This window comes from Nyctibius grandis, chromosome 10, assembly GCF_013368605.1.
Source record: "Nyctibius grandis isolate bNycGra1 chromosome 10, bNycGra1.pri, whole genome shotgun sequence".
NCBI lineage: Eukaryota > Metazoa > Chordata > Aves > Nyctibiiformes > Nyctibiidae > Nyctibius > Nyctibius grandis.
In genome coordinates this window covers 22857444-22882801 of record NC_090667.1, presented here as the reverse complement: position 1 = coordinate 22882801, position 25358 = coordinate 22857444, and the positions used below count along the sequence as shown (strand labels likewise).

General features: G+C 44.5%; 1 protein-coding gene and 1 long non-coding RNA gene across 6 annotated transcripts in view; one reads left to right on the top strand and one right to left on the bottom strand.

Moving 5' to 3' along the window:
• LOC137667888 (uncharacterized) overlaps positions 1–24996 on the top strand; it is a 46824-nt gene extending 21828 nt beyond the window's left edge. Inside the window, exons 5-6 of the long non-coding RNA XR_011048859.1 lie at positions 7659–7810; positions 24816–24996. This is a non-coding gene — a long non-coding RNA (uncharacterized lncRNA). The remainder of the gene's footprint in view (positions 1–7658; positions 7811–24815) is intronic.
• The window catches only part of MGLL (monoglyceride lipase), a 69448-nt gene that overhangs the window by 18207 nt on the left and 25883 nt on the right, over positions 1–25358 (bottom strand). For all 5 annotated transcript variants that reach the window (XM_068409062.1, XM_068409066.1, XM_068409065.1 and 2 more), the window contains exon 4: positions 1429–1565. In XM_068409062.1, the coding sequence (XP_068265163.1) occupies positions 1429–1565 (137 nt within the window). The remainder of the gene's footprint in view (positions 1–1428; positions 1566–25358) is intronic.

The window sequence follows — 25358 nt, the reverse complement described above, 5'->3', positions numbered from 1 at the left end:
GTCCTGTTACTGGAAAGGTTTTAGTCCAAACAAGCAAATTATTTCTGCCCCAGTGAGAGTGCAGTGTGATCTGAAAGGAAGGCTGGAGGAGCAGGGTCACTAGAAGTGGCTGTTTTTTGTTGGGGGAGAAGAGGTCTGGTTTCTGTTCTCATGCTCTAAACCCTCACATCAACTCAACTCTCTGTGCAATGCCTGTCAGCTCCTTAGGATGCATTGTGTCCTTCTCGGTTAAAAGGACTGAGAAGAAAATGTCTGAAGTGGTAGTTCAGGTGGGACTTGAAAAATGAGTTGAGGCCCTGTCAGCGTGACAGGCTGGTGCTGCATCGGGAAGATGCTGTGAAGCTTGTGGCATTGGTAACCTGGGCAACAGCAATGCTGCCACCCGGCATGCGAAAACCTTCACTAATTACTGGAAGTTAAATATTCTCTTCTTCAGTGTCCCCAGCCCCTCCAGCCTCGCAGCGCTGTGCCCGAGGCCTGGCAGCGAACACCCAGCCCATGGTGTTGAGCTTAAAGCCAGCCGGGCTGAGCCCTCCTGCACGAGGACAGTGGCCGATGGCGTGAGGGGTGGGGGACAGAAGGGACCTGGCTGGCTTGCTCGGGAAAGTTTGCAGAGGATTAGTTGCCAAGGGAAATACTTGGTGAACTTCCACGCTGCCAAAGAACCAGGGGCTTGTTAAATGGAGCAGCAGTGAGAAGCATCTCAAAGACCTCACTGGGAAATTAGCTCCTTGTTACAGCGGCTTTGGAGCGCAGTGAGCGCTGCAGAGCATGCCACGCTTTCTTATGCAAGAACATTTGTGTATCTGAGCACGGCCTGAATCCCAAAGTACTTATTCATTTTCATCTCCTCTGGGAAGGCAGGGAGAGCAGATCAATGACATCAGTGGGAATATTGCTCGCCTGAATAAAGGGATTTGGCCCGAGCTGTCAGAATCAGACTTCAGATCTGTTCACCAAATCAGTGCCTTTGTTTTTGCAGCCCTAATCCCTCGTACATTTTCCTGTTAGGTTGTTTAACAGAATGAGGCTACAGGGTATTTTTGTGCTTCATCTTCTAGCTGCTCACAAAGCTTTGGAGGGCTTAACCTCCTGGTTACTGGTTAAAATGAAAGGAGAAGCCCAATGCTGCAGGGAGGTGGTGGGACTTATGTACTCGGTGTGAATGAACGATCCTATTAAAAAATAGGCCCACTGTTGCAAATAGTACTAATTAGGGCCATGCTCTGGGTAGAAAAGTTATGGACTGACTATAGTCAAGACAGATCTCATGGGGTAAGGCATGCTGGCAACTCAGTGAATGAAGCAGAATGGAAGGTTGCTCGTACTTTTGTTTTGGGCTGAATTATTTCCTGTCATCCACAAGAGTACCACTGTGCAGTGGCACATGTCCTGGGTGCTGCCGGAGGGGTAGGGGATAGTGCTTACCATGGAGTGCCCCAGAATGAGAATGGGCAGCTCAGGGTGCTCTTTCTTCATGAGATCGATGTGCTGCAAGCTGTCCCTGATGAAGACGTGAAAATCTGAGACAACCATACGATCACCCTCGCTCTGCCCATGACCAACTGTAGGGGAAGAGGAGAACATGCATCCAAGTCATTTGAAGCAGTGGTTGCAACTGAGAAAGGCTTTAGCAGAAACATGCATGTTAGACTGTTACTGTCCTAACTTGACCTTCTCCTGCAGTTATCGCTCAACAGAAAGAGTGCTGCAGAAATACAAAGGAAGCTGCACAGAACCATTTAAGTGCCATGCTGCCTATAATTGGGTTAAAAAAAATTATATACCCCTGTGTTTCTACCTGTTCTTCAAAACTGAGAGTACTGATCTAATCTCTTGCAGCCTTCAACATCAGAGTGAGGAGGGCAGAAGGGCTGTCTTGCCTTGCTGTAGGGATGGGAAGTCACTGCATCCTGGGAAATCAGTTTCTGCCCCAGGGATCATAGCCACAGGTCTGATGGCTCACTGTACTGAGCCAACTGCTGTGTAGAGTCTTGGCAAGGAACTGAAAAATTCTGAAGACTAGATACGGTCGCTATAAACTTAATGGGCCATGGACACAGCCCTTTCCAGTGCCTGGGTGTGCACGAGCTTTGCAGAGTCCTGCCTTTTCTTACTGCCACCATGGAGCGCTGTGTGGGCTGGAAACCTTCCCTGCTCCGAGGTGAAGCGCTCTCAGCAGAGGAGGCCAAGTGACAGTGGTTGCAACAGCCTGCAGTGGGAAGGTATCAAGCGACATCCTCCTCCTAACCAAGTGTTAATGCAAACTGTACTGCACCCGGACGCTGTTAGCTCGTTCTGTATCTGGGAATTATCTGATCAAAGGGAAGGGAGAGACTAAAACTGGAGATGGTAAGTTGCTATGGGAACAGCGGCATCCCTGCCAGAGGTGGAGCTGGCATCGCCACAAACACAGTCCCAGGTAATTTTGAGCTTGCAAAGGCTTGAAATTAATGCCACCTTGGGGAAGCAGTTTGCATGTTCACCTGACCACGCATACATGTTATTATCTATCACAAATAGGATGCTTCTCTAAAACAGTCTCCTTGCTTGTTTCTGTTCCATGCAGGTTGTTAAGGAAAACTGTGAAGGTGAAAACACATCCCATCCATATGGGATAGGGTATAGGGAGTCTCAAACAACATCTCCCTCCTCCTGTGTATCTCCCTAGGCCTTCTCCAGTGGGCACTTAGGCATACTTAAAGGCACAAAGGGACTTGTCAAAGGATGTGGCATGCCTGATAATTGTTTACATGCTGGATGGTACCCCTTCTAGTAAGCAGCAAAGAAAAGCATTGCCTACCCAGCCCGAAAGGTAAAGGCTTTTCTGTTAGATCTGCTGGCAATAGTCATACCAGAAGAAATCAGTATGTCTACACTTAATTTTCTTGCAAGGCATCCAAAAAATCACCTTCCAAATTAGGCAGAACTTCTAATAAAGAGCTGGACTAAATACACTCCATTTAAGACAACCAAATCCCAGACTTGCTCTTCTTTTGTCCTGCCAGGTGCTCTCCAGAGCTGGGTCTCTTGGCAGTGAACACTGCAATCAGCCATGCTGTCTGCCAGATAAACCCATATACCTCATGCTGGTCAATTATAAATAACATATTACCGGTTCTGCTTTTCATGCATTCACTCCACTTCCTGCCAAAATATGATACAGCGAGCATCCTCCATGGATCAGTGACCAGAAACAATCAAAGAGCCAGTTAAAATACAAGTTGCAATAATCTACAGAAGTGAATCCATGTGTATGGCTAGTGGATCTATTAACTTCAAACTGATTTTTATTACAGATGGAAAGCAAGCTTTTCCCAACTTTTATACATGTCCAGTCCACCACTTTGGGGACCTCAAATGTGCTATCTGCCTATTATTTAAACTTCAAATTTAGCAGGTTAATATGAGTTGAATAGTCCAGAGAGAGGAATATTTTCTCTTAGCAGAGCTCTGCACTTCCACTACTTTTTTTTTTTTCTGGTGCTGCTTGCACTTGCTTCTAGTATCTTTCTCTACAGTGTCTGTGTAAGATAGCTGAGCAAGCAGAAATAGCAAACCCCTGTAATTCAGGTCTGTATATGGGCCATGATTCCCTGGTGTGGAGCTGTGAGGCTTTGCTCTAGTTTTGGATGAGACAGAGACAGGTCTGGAAAGCCTCTTTGGTCCTCAGCGTGGAGAAAATCCTACCATGTAACAATGATACTGCTCATAACAGTCAGTTATGGTTGTGGAAGCCAAGAAATACCTGTGCAATAGCTGTTGCAAAAGCATCTCATTGGATTTCTGCAGGGTTTGGGGTTTTTTATTAATGACTTAACCCACCTTTTGACCCTGCTTTTAACTACTAAACTACTGTTCCCCATTCAGATGGCATAGAGCAATGCTTGAGGAGCAGTTTGTCTGCATATATGGTAAAGGAAGGCCATATAAGTCTTTGCTTTGATACTACCCCTGTCCCTTGTGCAAGGTTAGCCGGATGGCATTGCTAGGTTGTGTTCTTTTATTTTGCTCTTTTTTGCTCTTCCCCTTCAAGAAACCAAACTTATTCCACCAGAGAATGAGTTTATTGCAAGTTTGAATCGCCCAGCTGAGAAACCTTCGGGGTGAGGAACTAAGACCTCTTCTATTAGATGAAAGATGTGCGCAACCAAACATCAATACTGTCAAGAATATTGACATGTTTTTCTTTGATCTTTTGCCTTTAGAGCTATTAAGAATGAAAGGTCAAGTTCACCCTTGATGTAAAGCTATTTGCTTTGGGTTTTGTTGGGAATGAATCTGATGTAGTGGTTCCACAGTGCCAGTGGCAAGACAGTAGGTACAAGAGGAGGGGAACTGCCTGCACCCAGGGACTTGAACTAACCAGAGCCTGCTCCACACCCAAGTGACACAACAGCCAAGGGAGACAACAGAGAAGTGTCATGAGAATCACAGCTCCATGAGTTCCTCACCACAGCACTCCTGGGGCCCCTGGTTTCAACAGGGCAATGTGAGGCTGTAACCACGAGATGCTCATCTGTAAAGAGCTGTGATTGCCAGCGCACATCCACGTGACACACTTGGTTTTCAAAACCTGTCGAATACGTTTCGCATCCGGCTGTCTTCATATCCAACTTGCAAGGTTCACTGCTAGTATCATGTATCTGCAGTGGCTCAGCAATCAACCATTTCAGGTTGTGTGTATGGAGGTAATTGCAGGCACCCTTTCCTAGATGTGAGACTTTAAAAACAAGAATCCAAACCATTTTTACTTCAAAATGCAAATCTAGGATTAGTAGGTCTCAGCCTTCATTTCCAACCAAACACACCACTGCAACATATGCAACAGAACATACTCTGCTCGAGCAAAGTCTGAATAAAGGCGGCAATGATCTGGCCCAATATGTAATAGCTATTAAGTTCCGCCCTCTGTGTTTTTTGCGTGAGCTTGCTCAGATTGCAGCTCTGCCACCGTAGAGACAAGAACAGTAACTCGTAATCAGTCAGTCCTGTCGGAAAGCATGACTTCAGAGCATGACTTCACCTATAATTATAGAGCCTCCAAAGCTACACACCTCTTTGGATGGAAGAATACTGACTGGCTGCGCAGGAAGACAAAGCTGAGGGTTCAGCGATGAAATATTTGAGGGTGTGAGGGCTCTGGGGAGTGAGTTATCACCACATAGGTATAACTGCCTGCATAATGGATCCTGTGGCCCTGCAAATGCATACTTCTACAAGTCCCTCCATTCCTCAAAGCCCATATTCTCTTGTGCTGGGGGGCTTGCCTTTGAAAACCACTCCAAAGCAGCCAGACTCTTCAGTTGATGTTGGCTCACGCACCTCAAAAAATGTTACGCTCTGGTCAGATTTGAGATATGCTGAAAGAAATGTAAATAAAAAGCACAGTGCAACTCAACACTCCTTTCCCTTTAGTTATGGCCAAATGGGAGCTGCCTGAAGAAATGAGCACCCCAGCTCTGGGCTTGCTGGGCAGATTCATTCAGACAAGGAAGGGGAGCTGGGCTGGGTCTCCACCGGCACGATGCTTTTTTGCTGGGGCTATGGTACCACATTATAGCTGAAGAAATTCATCCGTGAATACACTAACAAGACCAACAGAGCATTAGGCAAAGAGAGCACCTGGCAGTGCCTGTCTCCACACAGCCTAGGGTGCATTAGCACCCAGCCCTCCAAGGCACTGGCAGCACACCTTGTCCACCCTCGGGTATTGGCACAATTTTTGTTCTAAACACCAACTTTCATATAAGCCACACACTATACATATTTCCTTCTCTTTCCTAGTGCCAAACCCTCCTGACAAAGGCACGGCCCGACCCTGCACGCTCAGGTGTGGACCAAATCGCTCCTCAGAGCTTCAGCAGGAACATTTTGCTACGGAAGATGAGGTTAGAGAAGAAATGCAGGGTCAGATGCTGACTTCAGCTATGCTGCTGTAAATTTACTGATTTCAGTAAAGCTTACAGGCATGGGAGAGAAGAAATTATGGGCTATGTTGTTTTTTCAGCCTTTGCTCCCTATTTATTATGGAAAAGCCATAAAACAGAGAGAGAGGACATGAGAAATCTGCCTGGGGAGCAGTAATTCTCCAGGCATAATCTGGATCTTGACTTTTCACATATTTTGAGGTTTCAAACTTTGGGGGAAAGGAGGTGGTTTGGATCCTTTTTTATTGTAGTGAGGACACCATCACAGGCATCTGTGGGGTGACATGCTCTCTAACCAACTGGTGGTAGAAACAATCAGGAGGAATGCAGGGCTTGACTCTTGCCTTGGGATCCATCACACTCTGTGTTTGTTTTCCTCACTAGATACCTAACTCCAAGATTTTGAAGTGGGAGAACCAGGAGCAGGGAGGGTTAGGAGACGGTCAGGCACTCCAGGCTTACCATGCTCTGAGCATAAATACATTTTGAGTTGCAATGGCACTAACACAGGAGCGCCGGGAGTTTTCAGAAGTGGTTAAAGGTGAGAACTGCCACCACTGCGAAGTCAGTGATTCACCAGCCACAGCTGAGGAGCCACTCCTGTACCGCAGAGTCCCACATTGAAAGGACACTTCTTAACTATGTCAGAGGGGCCGCCAGCAAGGCTCGGTACTGTAGTGTCTGATTTAATAAGCTGGAGCATGGGTGTGATTCAATTCCCAAAGGAGCTGTTGGAGGCCAGAAAAGGTGATTTTACTGCTTCAGCACTGGCTCCACAGCAGCAGCAGGCAGCAGCACATTGCAGCGCAGGCAGCGGTGTGCAAAGGAAGGGTTTTTGTTAGAGCCCACACGAAGCTTCAGCTGAAGACCTGTCCTGGTTTCATGGGATAAAATTTATAGAATCAAGTTTCTGTTAGATTTTTGTTTCAGTTTGTGGCCAGCCAGAGTGATCGGGGCCGTTAGCAGCTAAACCCAGGGCAGCTGACCCAGGCTGGCCCACAGGTGTGTTCCGTGTCATTAACATCAAGTTCACTACAAAAGGGAAAGCTGCTGGGGAGGAGTAGGGTTCTTTTTGTTCTCCTTTCTTCCCTTCTCTCTGTTCCTTATTCCCAACAATTGCTATTCCTGGAGCAACTTGCCAGTGCTCTGTAGGTAAGTATAATTTTGTGTGTTTTGTGTTGTCATTGATATTGGTTTCTTTATTTTATTAAATCTGTTTAACTTTAAACCCATCAGTCTCCCTCCTTTTCCCAATTCCCTTCCTTGGTCGGGGAAGGGACACTGGGTGAGAGAAAAACTGTTTATTGTTTAGCCCCGGATGCAGGCTAAACAAAGACAAGACCCTCTTCTTTCACTGCCTTCTCTATTGATAAGCTTATTGGAGTCTGACAAATCCATTTGAAGCAAATGCCTAAATTTGTTTTGGAAAAGGAGGTATCTACATGAGTATTATGTGTTTATCAGCTTTCTGAAAGATATGTTTTATTCCTGAAGGCCTCTGTCTCTGTTTTCTGCCCCAAATTGGAGACGGGATGGGCTCCTCACTGCTGCTGGACACTGCAGCATGTGGGAAGGTGAGCCCACCTCACCCTTTTTTTGCTCTCACCCTCTAGCAGGTGATGCTGCTGGAGAGAGAAATGAAAATAGTATGTTCTTCCTGCTGCTAAACTGTCTGGGTTATGAAAAAACCCATAATTAAAAGATCTCACGGATGCTTTCACTCTGCAGGTGGCCCACATGGAGAAGCAATGCTGGGTCTCGACCCCATGGGACAGAGATGCTGGTGACAGAAACTTGGATGGCTTCTGGTGTGCAAGGTGCAAATGTGCCAACCTAATCCCTCTCCCATGATCTTCCCGAGTTTGTGGCAGCTTGCTTAGGTAAGGACCTCGCTGTGGTGGTCCACAGCCTCCCTTGCGATCCCGCTGCTATGGGAAGGGACTGCTGCAGTAGCTCATTTTAATATCTAAACCCCACAGACTGGGAGGCAGTGACCCTTGTCTGCCTCTGCTTTTCTCTCTGCCCTATATGAAATGCATTCAGACTTGGAGGTAAAACTTATACTTAAAGCACAAGATGAAGCAGATATAGTTTTCAGGAGCGTTTCAGTCTTGGAAGTCAGTGCGGCAGTTAATTAAGTGGTGTCACAAGGCATTACGGCTGATGCTTGTACTTAAGAGATCTATTGAAACTTGTCTGAGCAAGGGCTGCTTTTTTTTTTTTTTTTGCACTTGTACAGCACCCAGCACTACAGGGCATCATCACAGACCTTGGTCCAAGGTACTGCAAGACCTAAAAGTAATAATTAACTCTAATCTCAGACTGTAAGGCAGCACAGTTTTGCAGAGGAGGAGATGGGAGAAAGCACATAGATGGAGAATGTGGGTGAGACAATACACAAGACGACACTAATAATGGGTTTACATAGCAAATGTTGTGTGAAGCCTTGATTTTCTGCTTGGGTGTTTTTTTAAGGTTTAATGAAAAATATTAATGAACTAGTAAACACTTCAAATTGTTATAATAGTTCACTACTGAAAAAAGTATACTTGTTTTGTAACGAATCAAGTACACATCCTTTTCACCATGTGAGCAAAGCTCATTAATTAAACATACTGGATTTCAAAGCTCCCAATGTTTAATTACTTGTTTAACAAGCAGTACATCTAATCCACCATTCAGACACACAAACAGCTAAAACAACAGGAAGAAGCTTCAAAGCAGGACAATCAACATCTGGAAAAGTCAACAGGCTGTGCCCGTACTGTCAGTAACACGTAAAGCAAATGTTCCACTCACAGAACAAATACACACAGGAAGCACCTCTGAGTGCATCGCCCAGATTCCTACTCAAAAAGCTGCTTCCTTGCCCTGAGAACAGACTTATCACAGCAAGGGAGCCCGTTCTGGCTTTATTCCCCCTATCTTTTTCTGTTCCTCAACCAAATCAAGTCTGATGCACGGAGAGCATTCAGTAGCATCTGCCCTCCATATGTATGTACTCTTTGTTTTGCGTGCAGGTGGAGAGCAAAGGCAGGACAGAGACACCTGAGCTAGGAGAAGCAGGGTAAGCTGTGCTAGGATTTGCTGTGCTACCTTGACTCTGATCAAGTTGCCACCTAGGTCAGCTGCTGTGCTCCAGTGTATTTTGTAGCTTAGCTGTGCACCATCTCTCTCATCCTCTCTGACAGCTCTTGTTTCCACAAGAAGAAACAGCAGTGCTTAGGCTGGAAGGGAGCTGTGGAGTGCTCCAGCTAAGTCTGTGATCTGGACCACCAGGAGACAGGTCTGTGGGGCATAGGGCAACCTGCTATGCAGTATCGACAAGCTTTACACTGTAAATATTTGCTGTGAGCCTACAGTCTAAGGCTTTTCCAGGAGGACTACTTCCATGTCGGATGGGAAGCATTAGGAACTACAAGGAGAGGGTTCCCCCTCACCCCTGCTTCCATCTTTATGTTCCTCAAGAATCTGAAATATAGCTCAACGCATGCTTATCTCCTTAGTAACTTTTGACGGCTCTTCTCTGTCTGGGTAGTCCTCAGCATCCCTTCTTTCACACCACCCGTATAGATACGGTGAGTACACTGGGTTTTCCATTACAATAGGCATATTATAAAACCACTAGATATGGTACTCAACAGAAGTATCTCTCCACCCTTGGTGTTTTTATATATAGCGCACGTAACTAAGAATTACAGATGGATTCTGCCTCTCTCTTACCAAAAGGGAGCCTTGCCCTGAACGCACAAGTCTGCCAGCTTCCCTCTTTCTTCTCAAGACTAGGAAAATCATTTTTCTTTCAGCATTTGCTGGATAGTTTTTATTCACTTGCCTCACACAAAGAGTGCAGCAAACTGAAAGCCTTCTCCTCCCACATCAGAGACACATTTGCAGAGCTGAGATATTTTTAGAATAGTGCACACACAGAGTTATATTGTTTGTTGTCTTGGTTAGGGGGGAAAAAAAAAAAAGCAACAAGATTTTCTATACTAAAATTATTTGTGCCTTATTGCTGGGGAGCAGAGAACTAGTGGTCTTGCTGAAGCCATTTAAAATCTTTTCTGTGCTCCAGAGATGACAAACAAAATGACCTGGCACATATCAGAGCAGTCGTTAATTCTGTCCGGCAAGGCAAACTGTGTCTGTCAATGTTAAGAGCCAACTCATCTCTAATGGATAGAAGCACAGTTCTTCTGACTTTAGAAGACTTTCCCCTTTCTTATTCTGTTGCTGAATTTGGCTCTGAATTGCAGTTCCTTAAAAGTCTTCCTAGAATGTTATGCTGCTTGTGAAAACATGCAGAAAAAACCCATCTGAGAGTTTGTGTTGCAAAATAACGAGCTCTTCAGAGGCCGCATTTACAAACAGCAGTCACTGTGGCCAGACTAGAAATACAAGTGTCTCCTGGGACATCACGTAATGAAAGGGGACAAGACAGTAAGAAAACCTGCACATACCATAGTCACTTGCCACACTGCCTGGAGTAGGGTAGCTTTGTCACGCCTATCACAAAATCAGGATGCTGCTGTGGCATGGCTGGTGGAAGCTAAGGCCCATGAAAGAGGAATATGGAGCCCAGTTCCTTCTCCGCAAAGCTCATACACAACCGTATTCCACTTTCTTCTTCAGCCCCTTCTGCGATGCCACCTCCCAAGCCAGCCCTCAAGAATATTAAAGCAAAAGACAGCTGAAAGAAATGCCCTTGTCCACCAGGCTACTGGGATCAATGTTAAAATACTGCACAAAGCCAGCGTAGATGGTTGAGCAGCTGTTGAGTTCCTCTGCAAAAGAGTTTTCTTTTGGTGATGGGTGAAATGATTCCTATCATCTGATCCCATTTCCCATGGGATGAAAATCCCAGTATAAATGTAAGAAACATAATCAGTGAGGAACAACTTATGGTACCTCTAAGGAGTCTTATAGTCCAGCACTAAGTGATTTTATTTAAGCCCTATAATAATTTTTAACTGTTACTTTTGCAGTGTTGCACTGAGACTTTGCCCTCTCTCATGAGGAGCAGATAATTTCCTGAAGTATCGTTGAGGTGACTTTATTTAGCATAAGAGTTGGTCTTCAAAGACTTATTCTGCTGTGACATAGAACCAGTATCAGTGCTCAGATACTGCAGAAAAAAATTGCATGGACTTTGCTGGAATTAATCCAGGGTCTCACAAGTTCACTTGACCTATATACTGGTGATCTTTTAAGAACAGAGAAGAGCCTCTTTTCTGCTCTCCACATATGACTTAAGATACCACTAATGGTAGCTAAAGTTTCACACTCACTGGAAGAGGAGAGCAGCCAAGGACAATCTCCCTGCTATTTTAATTTAGCTTTAAAAACATATATATAATTTTCACTTGTTTTAGTACCATAAAAAAAAAAAGAGTGCAAGCTTTATTTTTCCCCAGATGAAAACAAGGATGAAAGTCCACTTGCATTAACTTTCTGATCCAAGTTCCAGCTTTAAAACAGCTGGGGCACCAATTCAAAATGTCAGGGTTTTCAATGAAAAAGCCAGCGCTGGAGTGGAACTGCACACTCCCCTTCCCTGCCCATTTATTCCAAAGCACGGCTGGCATGTGGGTTGGCTCTCCAACACGCACATGCTATTAAGTCCTAAATGACAGCTTGTTTAACTAGAAAACATTTCCATTTTTTTCCTTAACAAAGGCCATTCATGTCTTGCTCTTCTATTTGCTTAAAGACGGTTTCATTTGCCTTGCCTGAGCGTTTGCACAACCCGCCTGATTGTTCCCCTCCAAAGAGCACTGCAAGTTAATGACCCACCTCTTGATCTCAGAGCAGGAAGCCTTGCCCAGCACACTGCAGCAGCATCAAGCGAGTTGGTTACATTGCAAAATCCATGTGTGGGCCTTGAATATTTTTATGCTTGAGAAAACAATCAAATCAATTCATCTCAGGAAAGACAGTCCTAATTCTTCCCTGCTAACAGTAGATTAGGCATCAAGAAGAGAAGAAGATGAAAGCTGGATCGTGTAGCAACTCCCTCCATGCTGTTGATGAATGTCTTGGGGGACAGGCACAACTTCCTTTCAAGCTATCTTCAAAAGGTTCCCCTCCATGCAGACCACCCATTGGGAACCCACATCGATAACAAAAAGAAAAAAAAAATCATTTTTCACCCAATATATTTACATGTTAAAATAAACACGAGATCCCATATAGAGCAAGGGCTCCCGGTGGGTTCTGTTTAGTCTGTGAGATTCTTGGCACCAGAGTACAGCATTTCTCTACTTCAGAGCAATCTTGGCACAGATTCTTTGGTTATACAATTTTTTCAGCAACCGGCAAATGAATAATAATAATGTTTCTAAAAAGTGGGAATCATGTTTTAAGACATTGGCAAGGTGTTTTACCAATTAATCTGCCAAAAGGTCGTTAGCAAACCAGAGCTCCCAAACTCCCGCTTTGAGGGTCAGTTCTCCCCACGGGCTGCACTTCCAGTTCTCAATCAACCTGGCCGAAGGGAGCTTTCCCACAGAGTTAAAGGGATTTTTGCTTTTTGCTTCGCTCCTTTGCATTGCCGCATGGCAGTGCCACCCTCATTAGACTGGATTTGTCCCTGTTCCTGACAAGGCATGAAGGAAATACCACTCTTCCAGAGCTGACAGCTTTTTATACCCACTTTGCACAAGCTCAATGGGTGAGCAGCAGGTGGATTATTTGAAATAAGGGTAGGCTTTTTTTGGTTGTTTTTTTTTTTTTTTTAACAGGGTACATCCGCACAGAGCTATAGCTCACTCAAACCCAACCAGACCTGACCAGGAGCAACACAATTAAGAAAAGACCTTCTGATTAAGCAGGTCTGGCAAGGAGCATTCCCGGGTGGGACAACCCTGCCTAGTGTGCCAGAGCGGAGTCCCACGGCTGCCAGTTGGCTCAAGGATGGGTGGTATTTAGATGGTGCATGGGGAAAGTAGCATGGCAGAAAATAGCTCTACTAAATTTGTCTTGCAGCAAAAGCTTGTTGTCCTTTCTTGGTAGAGATTGATTTCAGTGTTAGTGTTTCAGCTGCTTTTTAGCACCTGATACCCTTTTCTCTGTAACTCTCCTCCTTGCAACTCTGAAATCCTCACTACATCTATATTTACCAAACAGGTCAGCATCAAACGGGCAGGTTATTGCTTTCTGTGCTCTATTACTCATTTCAAACCATGGATGGTTGGCAGTAGCCAATGAATACTAGCTGGCAGGTCTGCACTTCAGTAAACCATGCACAGGTACGAGTGTCAAGCTGTTGAAGGTTACGGACCCGTACGTTCCTTTTGGGCTGTAAAAACTACTTTGCAATCAGTCAGTGAGGGCGTATTTGCAGCTCAGAGAAAGCTCTCTTCAAAATCTGGGCAGAATAGGTGCAAGGCTCGTGAAAAGGCACAGGACTGTAATTAAAATAACAGGTTGTATGAGGCAGTCTCAGTTCAGAAAAGCCCCCACCCTCCTCTCCCAGCCCTCTGCTGAACTGAGCATGAACTTGGCACACCACGGATCAGGCTGCACGCTCCTTAGCATCAAACTGCCAGGGTCTCCCAGCAGGCTTTGTCTTTGACAAATTCAGAACCAGAAAATAAGTGCAGTGTGGAGAATGTGAATTTTAAGGGATCAGGGCTGAAAGCATTAGTCTTTGTACAATCTACAATTCAGCACTTTCTTTTTAATTTTGAAGCTAAACAAGGATTCTCAAATTGGAAAGTACTGCCAAGCCCTGAATAAATCCCAGCATTAGAGATGCTGTGGGTATAACAGCTTTCCCCACGAACTGAATCTGCAGACGGTACCTTCAGAGACATTAACCCCCGAGTGCCACAGGACAAGCTCTGTGGCAGCAGTTTTAATGCCCTGGGAAATGTCACCTTGTGATTAAAACAGGTTATTCCGACTCATGGGGCAATGCTGGCGGAGGGTGGAGTAAAGCACTGGCTTAGCTGGTACAGAATAACTTTTCTGCATTGTTTGTGAAGGGGTCAAGTTTCCAGGTGCAATCCTGAATACAAACTCAGTCAAAGGACATGTAACTACCCAACTAGTCAACTGGCATGTAATTATCTGGCATATGATTGATTGTTTTCCATCCACAATCCCATTCCTTATCATTCTGAAAGCAAATGCTTAGCATCTGGACATAAGAAAACGCTACACAGTTGCAGTTTAACTGTTCTTATTTTTCTGCCTCATCCCTTTAAATATCGGTGAGATATGTTATTCTAAGCTGCCCTCTTTACTGGCTGAATCTTCCTCTCAGCCTCTGATGAGCCATTCACAGGAACGGTTTCACATTCTTGGAGCTCAGGGCTTTTCATCTGCAAGCTCTCTGGAAGTGGGTTGGTATCATGTTCAGATTTTGCCATGAGTAACCTGAGATATAGTGAGGTGAGGTTTTTCATGAGATCTACAATGAACCTGTGGCAGAGCCGAGTGGGGGTTTCCAAACACCTTCTTGCATAGTCTGCTACTGCAGTGCATAATGAGCCACATCCTGATCTGAATCCTACAGGTTCCATCATATGATTAATGGGAAGGACTACCTGCAAGAGATACCTGTGACTACTAAAACTGCTGCTCTGTTGAAACAGAACAGACCATAAGCCAGCCCTAAAGCTATGTGAAATCCAGGGAAGTCTTCAGAATACAGAGCAAAACAGCTTTTCTTGTTCAGGTCACTAAAATTTGGCCACATCTGGCCCAGACCAAGATATGCTGTCATCTGAGGACTGGCTGTTGCTTACAGAAGTGGGTTGACAAGTTCTCATTTGATGTCTTAGTGCATTACAAAACCAAAACACCTCCACTGCAACTGGCTCCCTGACCACCAGACTGCACAGAAGGCTTCATAGTGGGCTCCACACACCTTCAGATAAGACTTCTTCCAGCCAGCCATAGGTTTTTGTGAGATCTTTTGCAATCCTTGTTTTGTTTTTATAAAGAAGGAAGATGCTCAAGGCCGAAAGGAATGTTATTGTGATGCTGGAAAATCTCATCTGGGTTGGAGAGTGAACCAGAGGCTAACCAGATGTTCTGCTTTTTACTAACAGGCTCAGAAACAAAGAGGATCACACTGCCAGAGGCTTTCAATTATGAAGATTAATTTTTTAAAATTCTGAAGTCATTTTCCCAAATCACCAGCCATGATTCTCATAGTTCCCTGTACACCCCTTTATCAGCTAAAATGATCTTTTCTTCTCTAAAACAATAGTCCAAGACATGTTAGCTTCTTACTAAAACAGGAAAAACAACCTAAAACCCATGGGTCAAATCCTGGCCCCACTGAAGTTAGTGACATTTAGCTACCACCTTCAGAGAGTGCAAACATGTATTCTGTGTGTAGAGACATAGAGCTCAAGCAATTAAGAAAGAAACCCCCAAACCACGTAAGAATCACATTATAAATGTGGTTTTAAATTAAAGGCATTCTGAAATTAAGTAGAAGCTGCAGTGCTGAGCTGGAAGTGCACACATTGGCACCATCCCTGAAGGAGCAAGAGGCGAAGCTGAGGGTGTCTGGTACACATGAGATCGGCCCAATGCCTCAAAGGGGGAAGGAGAGGCAGAAGCAGGAAGGTCCATGGGCTATGTGGTATGTAAGTGAGAGACGTCAGTTAATGTGAACGCTCTGTGAGACCAGAAGAGGAATGCTCCTAACTAACATGTTGTGGGTAACTAATAGATGGTGAAGAGAAAAACATTGGCACTGAAATACATAGCCCTAAGGTGGGCAGAAATACACTGGGACAAAAAGTGAGAGGTTTCTAAGAGTCAGAGGAGCAAGAGCCTGGAAGAGCCTGCTTAGCTGGAACAGTGTTCGCTAGCAACCAAACTTGGTTAAAAACTGAGCTTTGACCATTTGTGAAAAAGACAGAGGGATGCTATCCGCAGGAGCAAAAGCCTAGATAACCCAGGGAGTGTCTTCCTGTCTGTGCTGCTAATCAGAGTGTGTTTTAATAAACAAATAAATGTCCTGTTTCACGTTCAAAATGAATGTGCAATAGGAGGAACATGATTAACTGAACACACCACAGACTGTAACCAAATATGCTCCTCTGCAACATTCAGACTGATTAAAGAGGGAAGAATCCGAATATGTGAATCGAAAAAGGATGAATTTTCTCTTCGTTCATTGTCTGTTTTGCTTCTGGGGCTTGTTGCTGCAATATTCAATGTCTTATTTGCAGTCACTGCTAGAGAACATTCTGTTTTTTAAAAAAGTCCCTGCAACGCTTGTAATAAGAAAGACGTCTATTAGTTTTAGGACTAGTGAGACAGTCCCTTAAAAGGGCTCATGGTCTGTAACAAATAGAGCTACTACCAGGAAAATCAACAGGGCTAGTTATTTATGGAGGAAATCCACCACTTTGAATCAGGCATAGACACTTTATAACATGCCACACTTCATGATGGAGCAAACAAATGATCAAACAACAAACATGAGAACTACAAAGTACAAAAAGCAGTACACGGGCTGCTTCTGCATCTTTATTTTGGCAAGCAAAACTGGCCCCAGCCCTCAACTTGAGGGGCCATGAAAGGACTGTGAAGCTGTGGGGGGCTGATGCCTCACTCACACGGAGCCCGTTGTTGGCTTAGACCCTGTATCAGCCCATGGCGTGTTACACTGCGCCAACAAACACGGCGCAGTAGGTTTGCCTGGGGCAGGCCCAGGGAATCTGTTAATAGCAACTTTTGGTGAAAAATAGAATGAGACTGCCACAGTTTTGATCAAAACACACAAATGCATGCAGGTTAAGTGAGCCTCCCCATGACTGCAGAAGGCTACTTATGTTATAAGGAAAATCAATTCTCTCATTTAGAAGTTTTGAAAAGTTTTGCTTGCTTTAGTGAGTAATTTCCCCTGATACTGTAGCTGTTCAGTTCAGCAAGAGTAATTTTATTCAGTAGTTTCCAGTATAGGCAGGGCACAAAGTGCACTAAAAATTAAGATGAAATGGCAGTTTTAGGGCATTTATTATCTGGTTACACATTTTACTTCTCTTTGTAAAGCTGCCTGTCCTTTGCCTTTGTTTGGTGCAAATAAGAGCTCTCTTCGAGTACCGCACTCCTTAATAAGGCTTTTCCTCCAGGTTAGTGCTGAACTAAACACTAACCTGAGATGGACTGTGCTCCTTTGACTCCTGTTATCTATTTAAAAAGGTATTGAAGGAAAGCAGACTACGTTTTAATCCAACAGGAGTTATATACACAAAACATTCTTTCTTCTGTACTTTTCAAATGGCGTTCAGTAACTTGGAACAGTCATTTGTAACTCAATAGGATGACAAACTCCACATCTGCATGAAGATACATTTATAGGTGAGGAATCATCAGTAATTAGCTTCTGAAACAACCGCCTCCAAATTAGACACATCTGACAAATAAACAATAGGAAAGCTAGTCACATTAATGAAATGCTGTTGCTATGGAAAAAATTGTCCCTGTAAAGGTGAAAATAAACATGCTGCCTTTTTCTCATTGTGAAAAGACATCAAAAAGCATCTCCCGGAAGATGAAGCTGTTCCTAATTATAGATACCATTAAAGTCTGCTTTTAAGAGGGTCATTTCTTCACCCATTTCAAAATCTTCTGTGCTTTAATTTTGGAAGCAATATCCCAAATGCTAGCAGCTAGGATGCTCTTTAGTTCATAAAGAATAATTGAGGCTGGAAGGGACATACGGAAATTATCTAGTTCAAATCTCTACTCAAAGTGTTTCCCATTCAATCAGGTTGTTCAGGGCCTTGTTGAGTTGAGCTTTAAATATCTCCAAGGCTAGAGATTTCCCCACCTCTGTCGGTCCTGCTCCAGCATTTGACTGCCCTCATGGTGAAAACCATGTACATAATTGGGATTCCTTGCATACATTCGTACATAATTGGGATTTCTCATTTTGTGACTTGTGTCAGTTCCTGCTCATTCCATCACCGTGCACCTCCAAGAAGAGTCTGGCTCTGCTGTCTCCACACCCTCCCACGGGGGACTTATAGACAGCAATAAGACCCCCTCTTAGCCTTCTCTTCTAAGGCTAAATAAACCCAGTTTTATCAGCCTCTCCTCGTATATCTTGTTCTCCAGTACCCTAATTGTTTTGACATCCCTCCTCTGGCCTTGCTCCAATATGTCAATGTTTTCCTTTTACTGGGGAGCGAATTGGATCCGGTGCTTCAGATGTGGTCTCAAAAATGCTGAATGGAGGAGAATAATCACTTCTCTTGAGTTGCTGGCTATAATCTTTCCAATACAGCTCAGTATGGTGTGGCCTTCTTCACCACAAGGTCAGACTGTTGACCCATGTTCAACTTGTCTGCAAGGATCCCCACGTCCTTTTCTGCAAAGCTGCTTTCTATTCATTCAGTGCCCAACCGTTAATGCTGAATGGGGTAACTCCACCCCAGATGCAGAACTTCACAAATGCCTTTTTTGAAACTTCATGAGGTCCCTGCCAGTCTGTTTCTTCAGCCTGTCAAGGTCCCTGTGAATAGCAGCCTTCCAGCATATGCTCACTTTTCACAATTTGGCACCCCTGTAAACTGGCCGCAAGTGCTCTCCATCCCGTCATCCACACCATTAATGAAAAAGGTCCACTGATAATATATGCAACATCTATTTATTTTTTTTCCCTTGAAGAATACAGATTCCTCTGATGCTTCTTGAGGCCAAAGTCCTTGCTGATATGAACTAATGTCCTACTAAGGAAGTCAGTAAAGGAAATGACCCCTGGAACAAAGTTTGAAGCAAGTTTGATGTCTGTCCAGTAGTCCCAGATAACAGACATAGCTAGCAACATGAAATCTGTTCTTTCAGCCTTAGCTATTTAATAACCATCTGGTCCTTGTCCTTCCACCCTCAACCATCTTGCATGCAGACATACACCTATAGCTAGCAAAGCTGGTTATGGGAGAGCAAGTAAGCTGTTGAAAACATTACATGAGGTTGCCAACCCTCCTTCACTAACAGGAAATGCAGTTACAAGTTACATGCCTGAACGTGCTTTCTGACATGGTGACAGGGTTATCCTGGATTTACCTGAGCAGCTATGAAAGCAGAATTTGACCCCTGATGTGGGGATAAATTTATATACGTAAAACTGAGTACAGATGACAATTGCACAGATCTTTGAGACAATAGAAGCAAAACAACGGGTTGTAAGATTAAATGAGCTTAGTTCAGCCAAGGCTGTTTCCTCTTCAGTTTCTCTTATTCACCAAAGCGAACCCTTTGTCCAAATAAAGGATGTTTTATTCCTGATTATCAGGACCAGTCGTCCAAAATTCCTGTCACTTAGTCCCAACATTATGGGTACTCCGCACAAATTTAGTGGCCCACTCCTCTTTATCACAGAGGGTATCTCTCATCTGAGAGGCAGAATCATGGAAGGGAAGCCAGAAGGACTCAACCCTTATGGGAAGAAGGAAGCCTTTTAAGTTTCCCGAACGAATGATGTCTTTCCTTTGTCATGCAGTCTGTCTGTTAACAGTTAACAGTGACAGGTTGAGAAGCATGGTCTGGAAAGTGGCCAGTGCCAACAGCTCCACGCTCAACGTCGTTATGCTCAAAAGGGAGCACTCTGTTCCTTCTACTGCTGTGTCCCCTCTCACTGGGGCCTGTTGTTACAGCCTCACGCCTCCTTGTGTGAAGGCCAACAGCGAGGCTTTGTTCAAGAGGCAGCTGCTGAGAAGATGTACTATCTCATGGCATGACCCACTGACATTTCTCTCTCTGCTCATTAGTAAGCAGAGAATAATTAGGAGAACTAGGGCGGATTGCACGGCCCACTTCTTTCAGGGTAAAAAGCCAGCTCCTCAGATCCCAGTGTGCCCCAAAAGGGATTCCCTCATAAAGCGGGCTTGCAGCAAAGCCAGGGCAGCTGGCTCTGTAGCACCTTCTTCTCATCACCTCGATGGAGCAAGGAAAGAGAACAGCTTGTGCCAGAAGGTGGATGCTTGGAGCTCAAACCTACACCTCTGCTGCAGGAAGAGCAAGCTCAGCCCAGCCAGGACCTGAGCCAAAGATCCTGTCTGACTGGATATGTTGTTGTTTATTCAATGATCTAGAGCAGTAAGGAAATGGTTGAGTGGTTGGAAGGAGCAGAGTTATTGGGAGAACTAAGGAAACCATAACCATTCTTTTGCAATCTTTACTGCAGTCCAACATTATCATCTAGTGATGTCCATATAGAGGGGCAGCGATGAAGGAGCATCTGTATTGCCTTCCCCCTCATCCAAACAATGCCTGCATCGAGCTCTGGTTTATAGCTCAGAACTTATCTGCCTATCTTATGTCACTGATTATACCACGATTAAATCTGACTTAAAAAATAATTGGTGAGATAACCCAATAGATTGCTTTGAGCAGCCCAAGTTTGGTTTGGCATGTTTTCACAGCACACATTAGATGACACTACATGTCTGATTTCAGGTGCTCTTGCCTCTATGTGTCTGTGCTAAAGGCGTATCCAGTCCTTGCAATTTCTGAACCCCCTTGCCTAAAAGATAGGTGCAGGACCATGTTTTCCCCACTTTTACATCAGCATGGCTCCAGTATTACTCTTGGGAAGTCCATGAAACAAAGAAAGTCTCATCCCCTGAGTGGAGTGGAGGGGAAACACCTCCGAGTATCCCCTGCCCCTTTCCTAACCCAAATGTTTTAAGTAGAACACTCCACTGCGGCTTATGTGTGCACTGTCAGACACATCAGCTGTGTGCAGCCTCACTGTCTCTTTATTTTTAGTTTGCTGTGGTCTAGCTGCTTCCTGGCTCGACAGCATTGTTTCATCTGCCTTCACAAGACAATAAAAATATAAGCTGCACTTGCATTTCCAAGTCCCAGCTTGTGGCTTCCTCTAGAGCATGAGACACTGTAGGTATTTGCTTTCATGATTCACCTCGTGTTTTCCTGCTGTTGTGTAGTTGCTCTCCTCAAATGGAAACAGTGCTTACTACCCTGAAAGATGCATGGGGTGCAGGCAGAGATTCGGGACTGTATGATCCCAGTGTGAACGAAGGGTGAGCGCTAAAGCGACAGAATCACTGCTGAGATGGCTTCACCAGAGCAAGACTGGGCTGTAGAAGTCTGTAATGAGCTTCTCAAAAATATCAGTAATAGCGTGCACACCTCAGTTTAATAAAACCCATCTCAAAGTACTTAGAATTGCTTGTTGTGCCACATGATACTCCCCTTGGGCTACACTGTACTCTGATACGATTACAGGCATATTTCAGCATTGTTGTGTTGCAGGAGGTGTACCCAGACCACTTTTTCCTACACGAGCTGTGGCCCCTCTGGGAGGTACTATCTCACAACCGCCAACAGAGCCCAACTCCATGCAGCAATTTGGGAGAAAGCAAGAGAAATACACTATCCAGTCAAAAGAGTATGTTCAAGAGCTTGTCCAATGCATGCAGAAAGTTGCATCTTAACAGTATGAATCATTTTGCCTATAATTTCAAAGAAGCTCAAGCTGAATGACCTGTTTTCCTTAGTGAGCTGTCACTGCTGCTCTGAGATCCAGTGCTACAAGACTAGTCGTCACTCCAGAAGAGCTGGAGGCGAGAAGCGACTGGTTTCACTTTGGCTGGAGCTCATCAGTGGCGGGCAGGCTGGTCTCCCTGTTCATCTTGAACTAATCTTGCTTTTTGGTCTTCAAGTTCATAATTCACGTCTGTGTCGGGAGAAGCACACGCTGTAGGCCCACTTGACATGAGAATCCCCACAACCGAAACAGAGTTAGAAAAGGGTGGCAGAAGTAAGTTTACTCGTTAGCTATTTGGTTTATAGGAGGACTTTGCTCCAGGGTCTTACAGTTTTCTTACCACCTAAGGAACTCCACGGTGTACTGCAGTATCTGAACTCTCACCCTGTAACTACGCACTGTGGTTTCACCTCCTGCATGCCCCGCACATGCTAAGCATTCCTCGCCGCTGCCCTGGAAGGCAGATAAGCCTGACTGCTGCCTTCGTTCAACATCTGGAGAAGGAAAGGCTAGGGAGAGCTAGGCTGGCTTGGGACCGTACCGAATACAGAGTCAAAACAGGGATAAAATGACACCGGCAGTGCTCTGCCAGCCAGGCCAAAGAGCCACCTCCTCCGGGATCCCCCTGCTAAGAGGAACCTACAGCGGGCGCTTACAAGAGAGAATGTGAGAGGTGGGGCAGAGCAGCATGACTCTTCTCTGGTATATCCCCTCAGTTTCTGTCTGCCCGCACACCATGCAGCAAACATCACTGCCTGCTTTGGATGTCGCAGCTGTGTTTACGACTCAGTCTTCCCCCGGGTTAAAAGGGGAGAACAGATGAATTCCAGACAGGGCTCGTGGGTCCATATGACACTTAACATGGATCAAGGGTCAAAGAATCATTTAAGTGTTCCCTTATATTCCTGTTGTTTTCGCTCTGTCATGAGCTTTCAATCTAGCAGTTTTCAGAGCTATACGCACAAAGATTTACATCCATACACTTGTATCATGGTGGGACAGATTAATCACCCTTTAGCTGCTCTCTCTCCACTCCAAATGAATTATCAGAAAAGTCTGAAAAACAAGTCAAGATAATTTGAAGAACAAAAGGGCTAATTTCCCCATAGAGAATGTACTTGCATTCAGTTCCTTCTGAAGCACTGAAGAACTTCCTTCTTTGCTTGGCAATTCTAACAAACTATCAGCAGCAAATGCCCCCGCAGCAGTCCTCATCTGACAAACACAGACGGGCTAGGAGTCTTCAGATTGGAAATGTTAGTAAAAATATTAAAAGGAGGAGTTTTCCTGACTCTTGAAGAGTGGGGTTTTGTGCAGAGGAAATACACAGGGAGAGAGGGGAACTCAACCTGCCAGCTGGGCTCTGACTCTCCCCCTGCCCTTGCAACCACCACTCCAGTCTGTGAACTGTAACAGCATTTTCTACCCTCCCACGACACTTGTGTGTGGGAAACACTCTGGTTTTGCATGACCACCGATCTCACTGCCTGCCAGCCTTGCTACCCTACTATGGGAACTCTGCCTACAGCATGCAGTAGGTTCAGGACCTGTATTTATGCCTGGGGCTGGGCAGCACTATGAATTTCTCCTGGGAGAACAGCTTTCATCACTTCAGAAAAAGCCCGAAAGAGGATGCATTAATACAGGTACACAGCTAGTGCTATATTCTCTTTCCTAGCCAAGGAGAGCATCTGTCTAAGGATGAGTGCATCAGTAGCAATCCAGCTGCTCAGAGCATGGCTCCTGGTATGGTTCAGGTAGTGCAACTCTGTGTACAAGCAAATCCCAATTCTGTGTGAGGTTCTTCCTGCTGCGGGGGGCATAAATGCGAGCAGGATTCATGGGGAGAACAGTCATTTTGTACTCCTGCAAATGCTAATGTGTCCATCCACACCCGTTGTTATTTCCAGTAGTGCATACGGAAGATTTTATTTCCCAGCAATGTTCACATATTATGCTGAAGGCCAGGAGCCCTTCTCTGGTAAAAAAAATAAATAAAAATGCCCACAACCCACTGTAAGCCTCCTGTCAAAGGTAATGCAAACAATGAGTGCCATTCTTCCCCATGTCTCTGCAGAAAAGCAGTTTAAACTTTTCTTGCTCTAGTGAGGTAGACTCAATCAGAGGAAGCAGAAAGAGAACAGATTGCTATGGGTAAGCAGGCCCACACCCAGCCTTGCTAACAGTCACCAAGGAACAGTTGTGCTGCTCTGTGAGCAAACCAGCTCCAAATAACGCTTGCCAAGGCTTTCCTGACTGCATCCCTGGAGATCGCCCCAAAGTCTGCCTGATCACATCATCAGGGAGTGCTGCTCTCCAGGAACATTCCCTCGTGCTGCTGTGCTCGTAGTGCTACCCTAATTCTTGCTCTTATTAATGCTGATATCCTTCTTAATTATTTCCCTCCTCCCAGTTTGACCATGTTTAGTCCTTTTTAACCTCTCTGTGTAGATCAATCCTTCCCAGTGCTATGAATAAATAAAAGCCTTCTTTTCTCATCAACAAAATGGTCTTTTAACAGTTGCAAGAACAACATAGCAATCACTTGGAAAAAAAACAAATAAAAACCAGCTAATATTTGATGCATTTAAAAATTTCTGCTCCAGCTATTTTCTACTTTTTAGAAATAAGTGCTTCGTTAAATAGAGAAAACAGAAAATTAATGGGGAGCACAAGCAGCAGTAGGTGTGTGAGAGGGACCCGCTAACCCATCAGAAATGCTCACCACACACCAAGCAGCAGCGGGGCTGAAAAAGAAAGCTGAACTTCAGTTAGAAACATCTAAGGAATATGAATAAGCTGTTAGCTGCAACCTTTCCCTTCACTTTGATCTGATCTTACACATAACTCGAGAGTGGGAAATTCAACAGCTTCAAAGAGGGTCAAAGAGTCGGAGGTCTCATGTACCAGGACAGGTAGAGGATTTATTCCCGTTGGAGAGAGAAGGAGGTTGGAGGGGCTGTCCTCAAGCAAATCTAAGGGCTAGGAACTGCTGCCAGGTTAGGGCTAAGTATTTCACCTTCCTCATCTTCACTTAAGACAGCCACATTACCCATAAGAAGAACCAGCAAGTCCAAGTGAAAAAGAGGACCAGTGCCACTACTGTTAAAAGGTCTAAGAGAGAAGTAAATACATTTTTGTGGCCCTTGCATCTTGGAAATTCTTTTGTAACTGCTATTAGTTGACATGTACTTTTTGAAGGTGAAATTGAGGTTGTTCTGGCCTCTGGCCATGTAATGCAACCACAGAGAATAAGATCGCAGCAAATGAGATGTTACGGGAAGAGAGATGAGGATAGCTGGAACATTATGTGCTTTACCAACTGAAAATGCTTGGTATGAGAAAACAAAGCCCCATTCTCTATCCTTTATTCTCATTTTCCTTGTCTCTCTGCTTTACAGATCCCTAAAAATACTGCATTATAAGTAAAGGAGCTGCAATTTGCCTGTGACTGACTGATGAATTACAATATCACTCCAGTTTGATGAATCTCTCATGGGTATTCCTTCTAAGAGGGCTTTCCTAAATTGATTGCCAATAACCTAATATGTTTGTCTGACTCTTTTTTTCTGTCATCAGAATGTTGCCATAATAAAATAATAGTAATATGGAAAGGAAATTGAAAAAGTGAGATGTCATTTCAAAATACCTAAAGCTTGCAGAAATGCATAGCAAGGTCATCCCAGCTGCCCTAACTCTGCCTTCATGAAGCTGAATGCCAAGTAAACCCAGAAATCATGGGAAACAGTTACCTGCCTATTAAAAACACCATATAAGAGACCACAGAAAAACATGCTGTATTACAAAGAAATACCATTTTCCTCTTTCATGGGATTTATATAAAACAAAGCAATTTAATAATATTAGATGTATAGTAGGGTTAAACGGTCTTCTGGAATTAAATTTTCACCACCACTGTGGAAAATTTCTAATACATATCTATG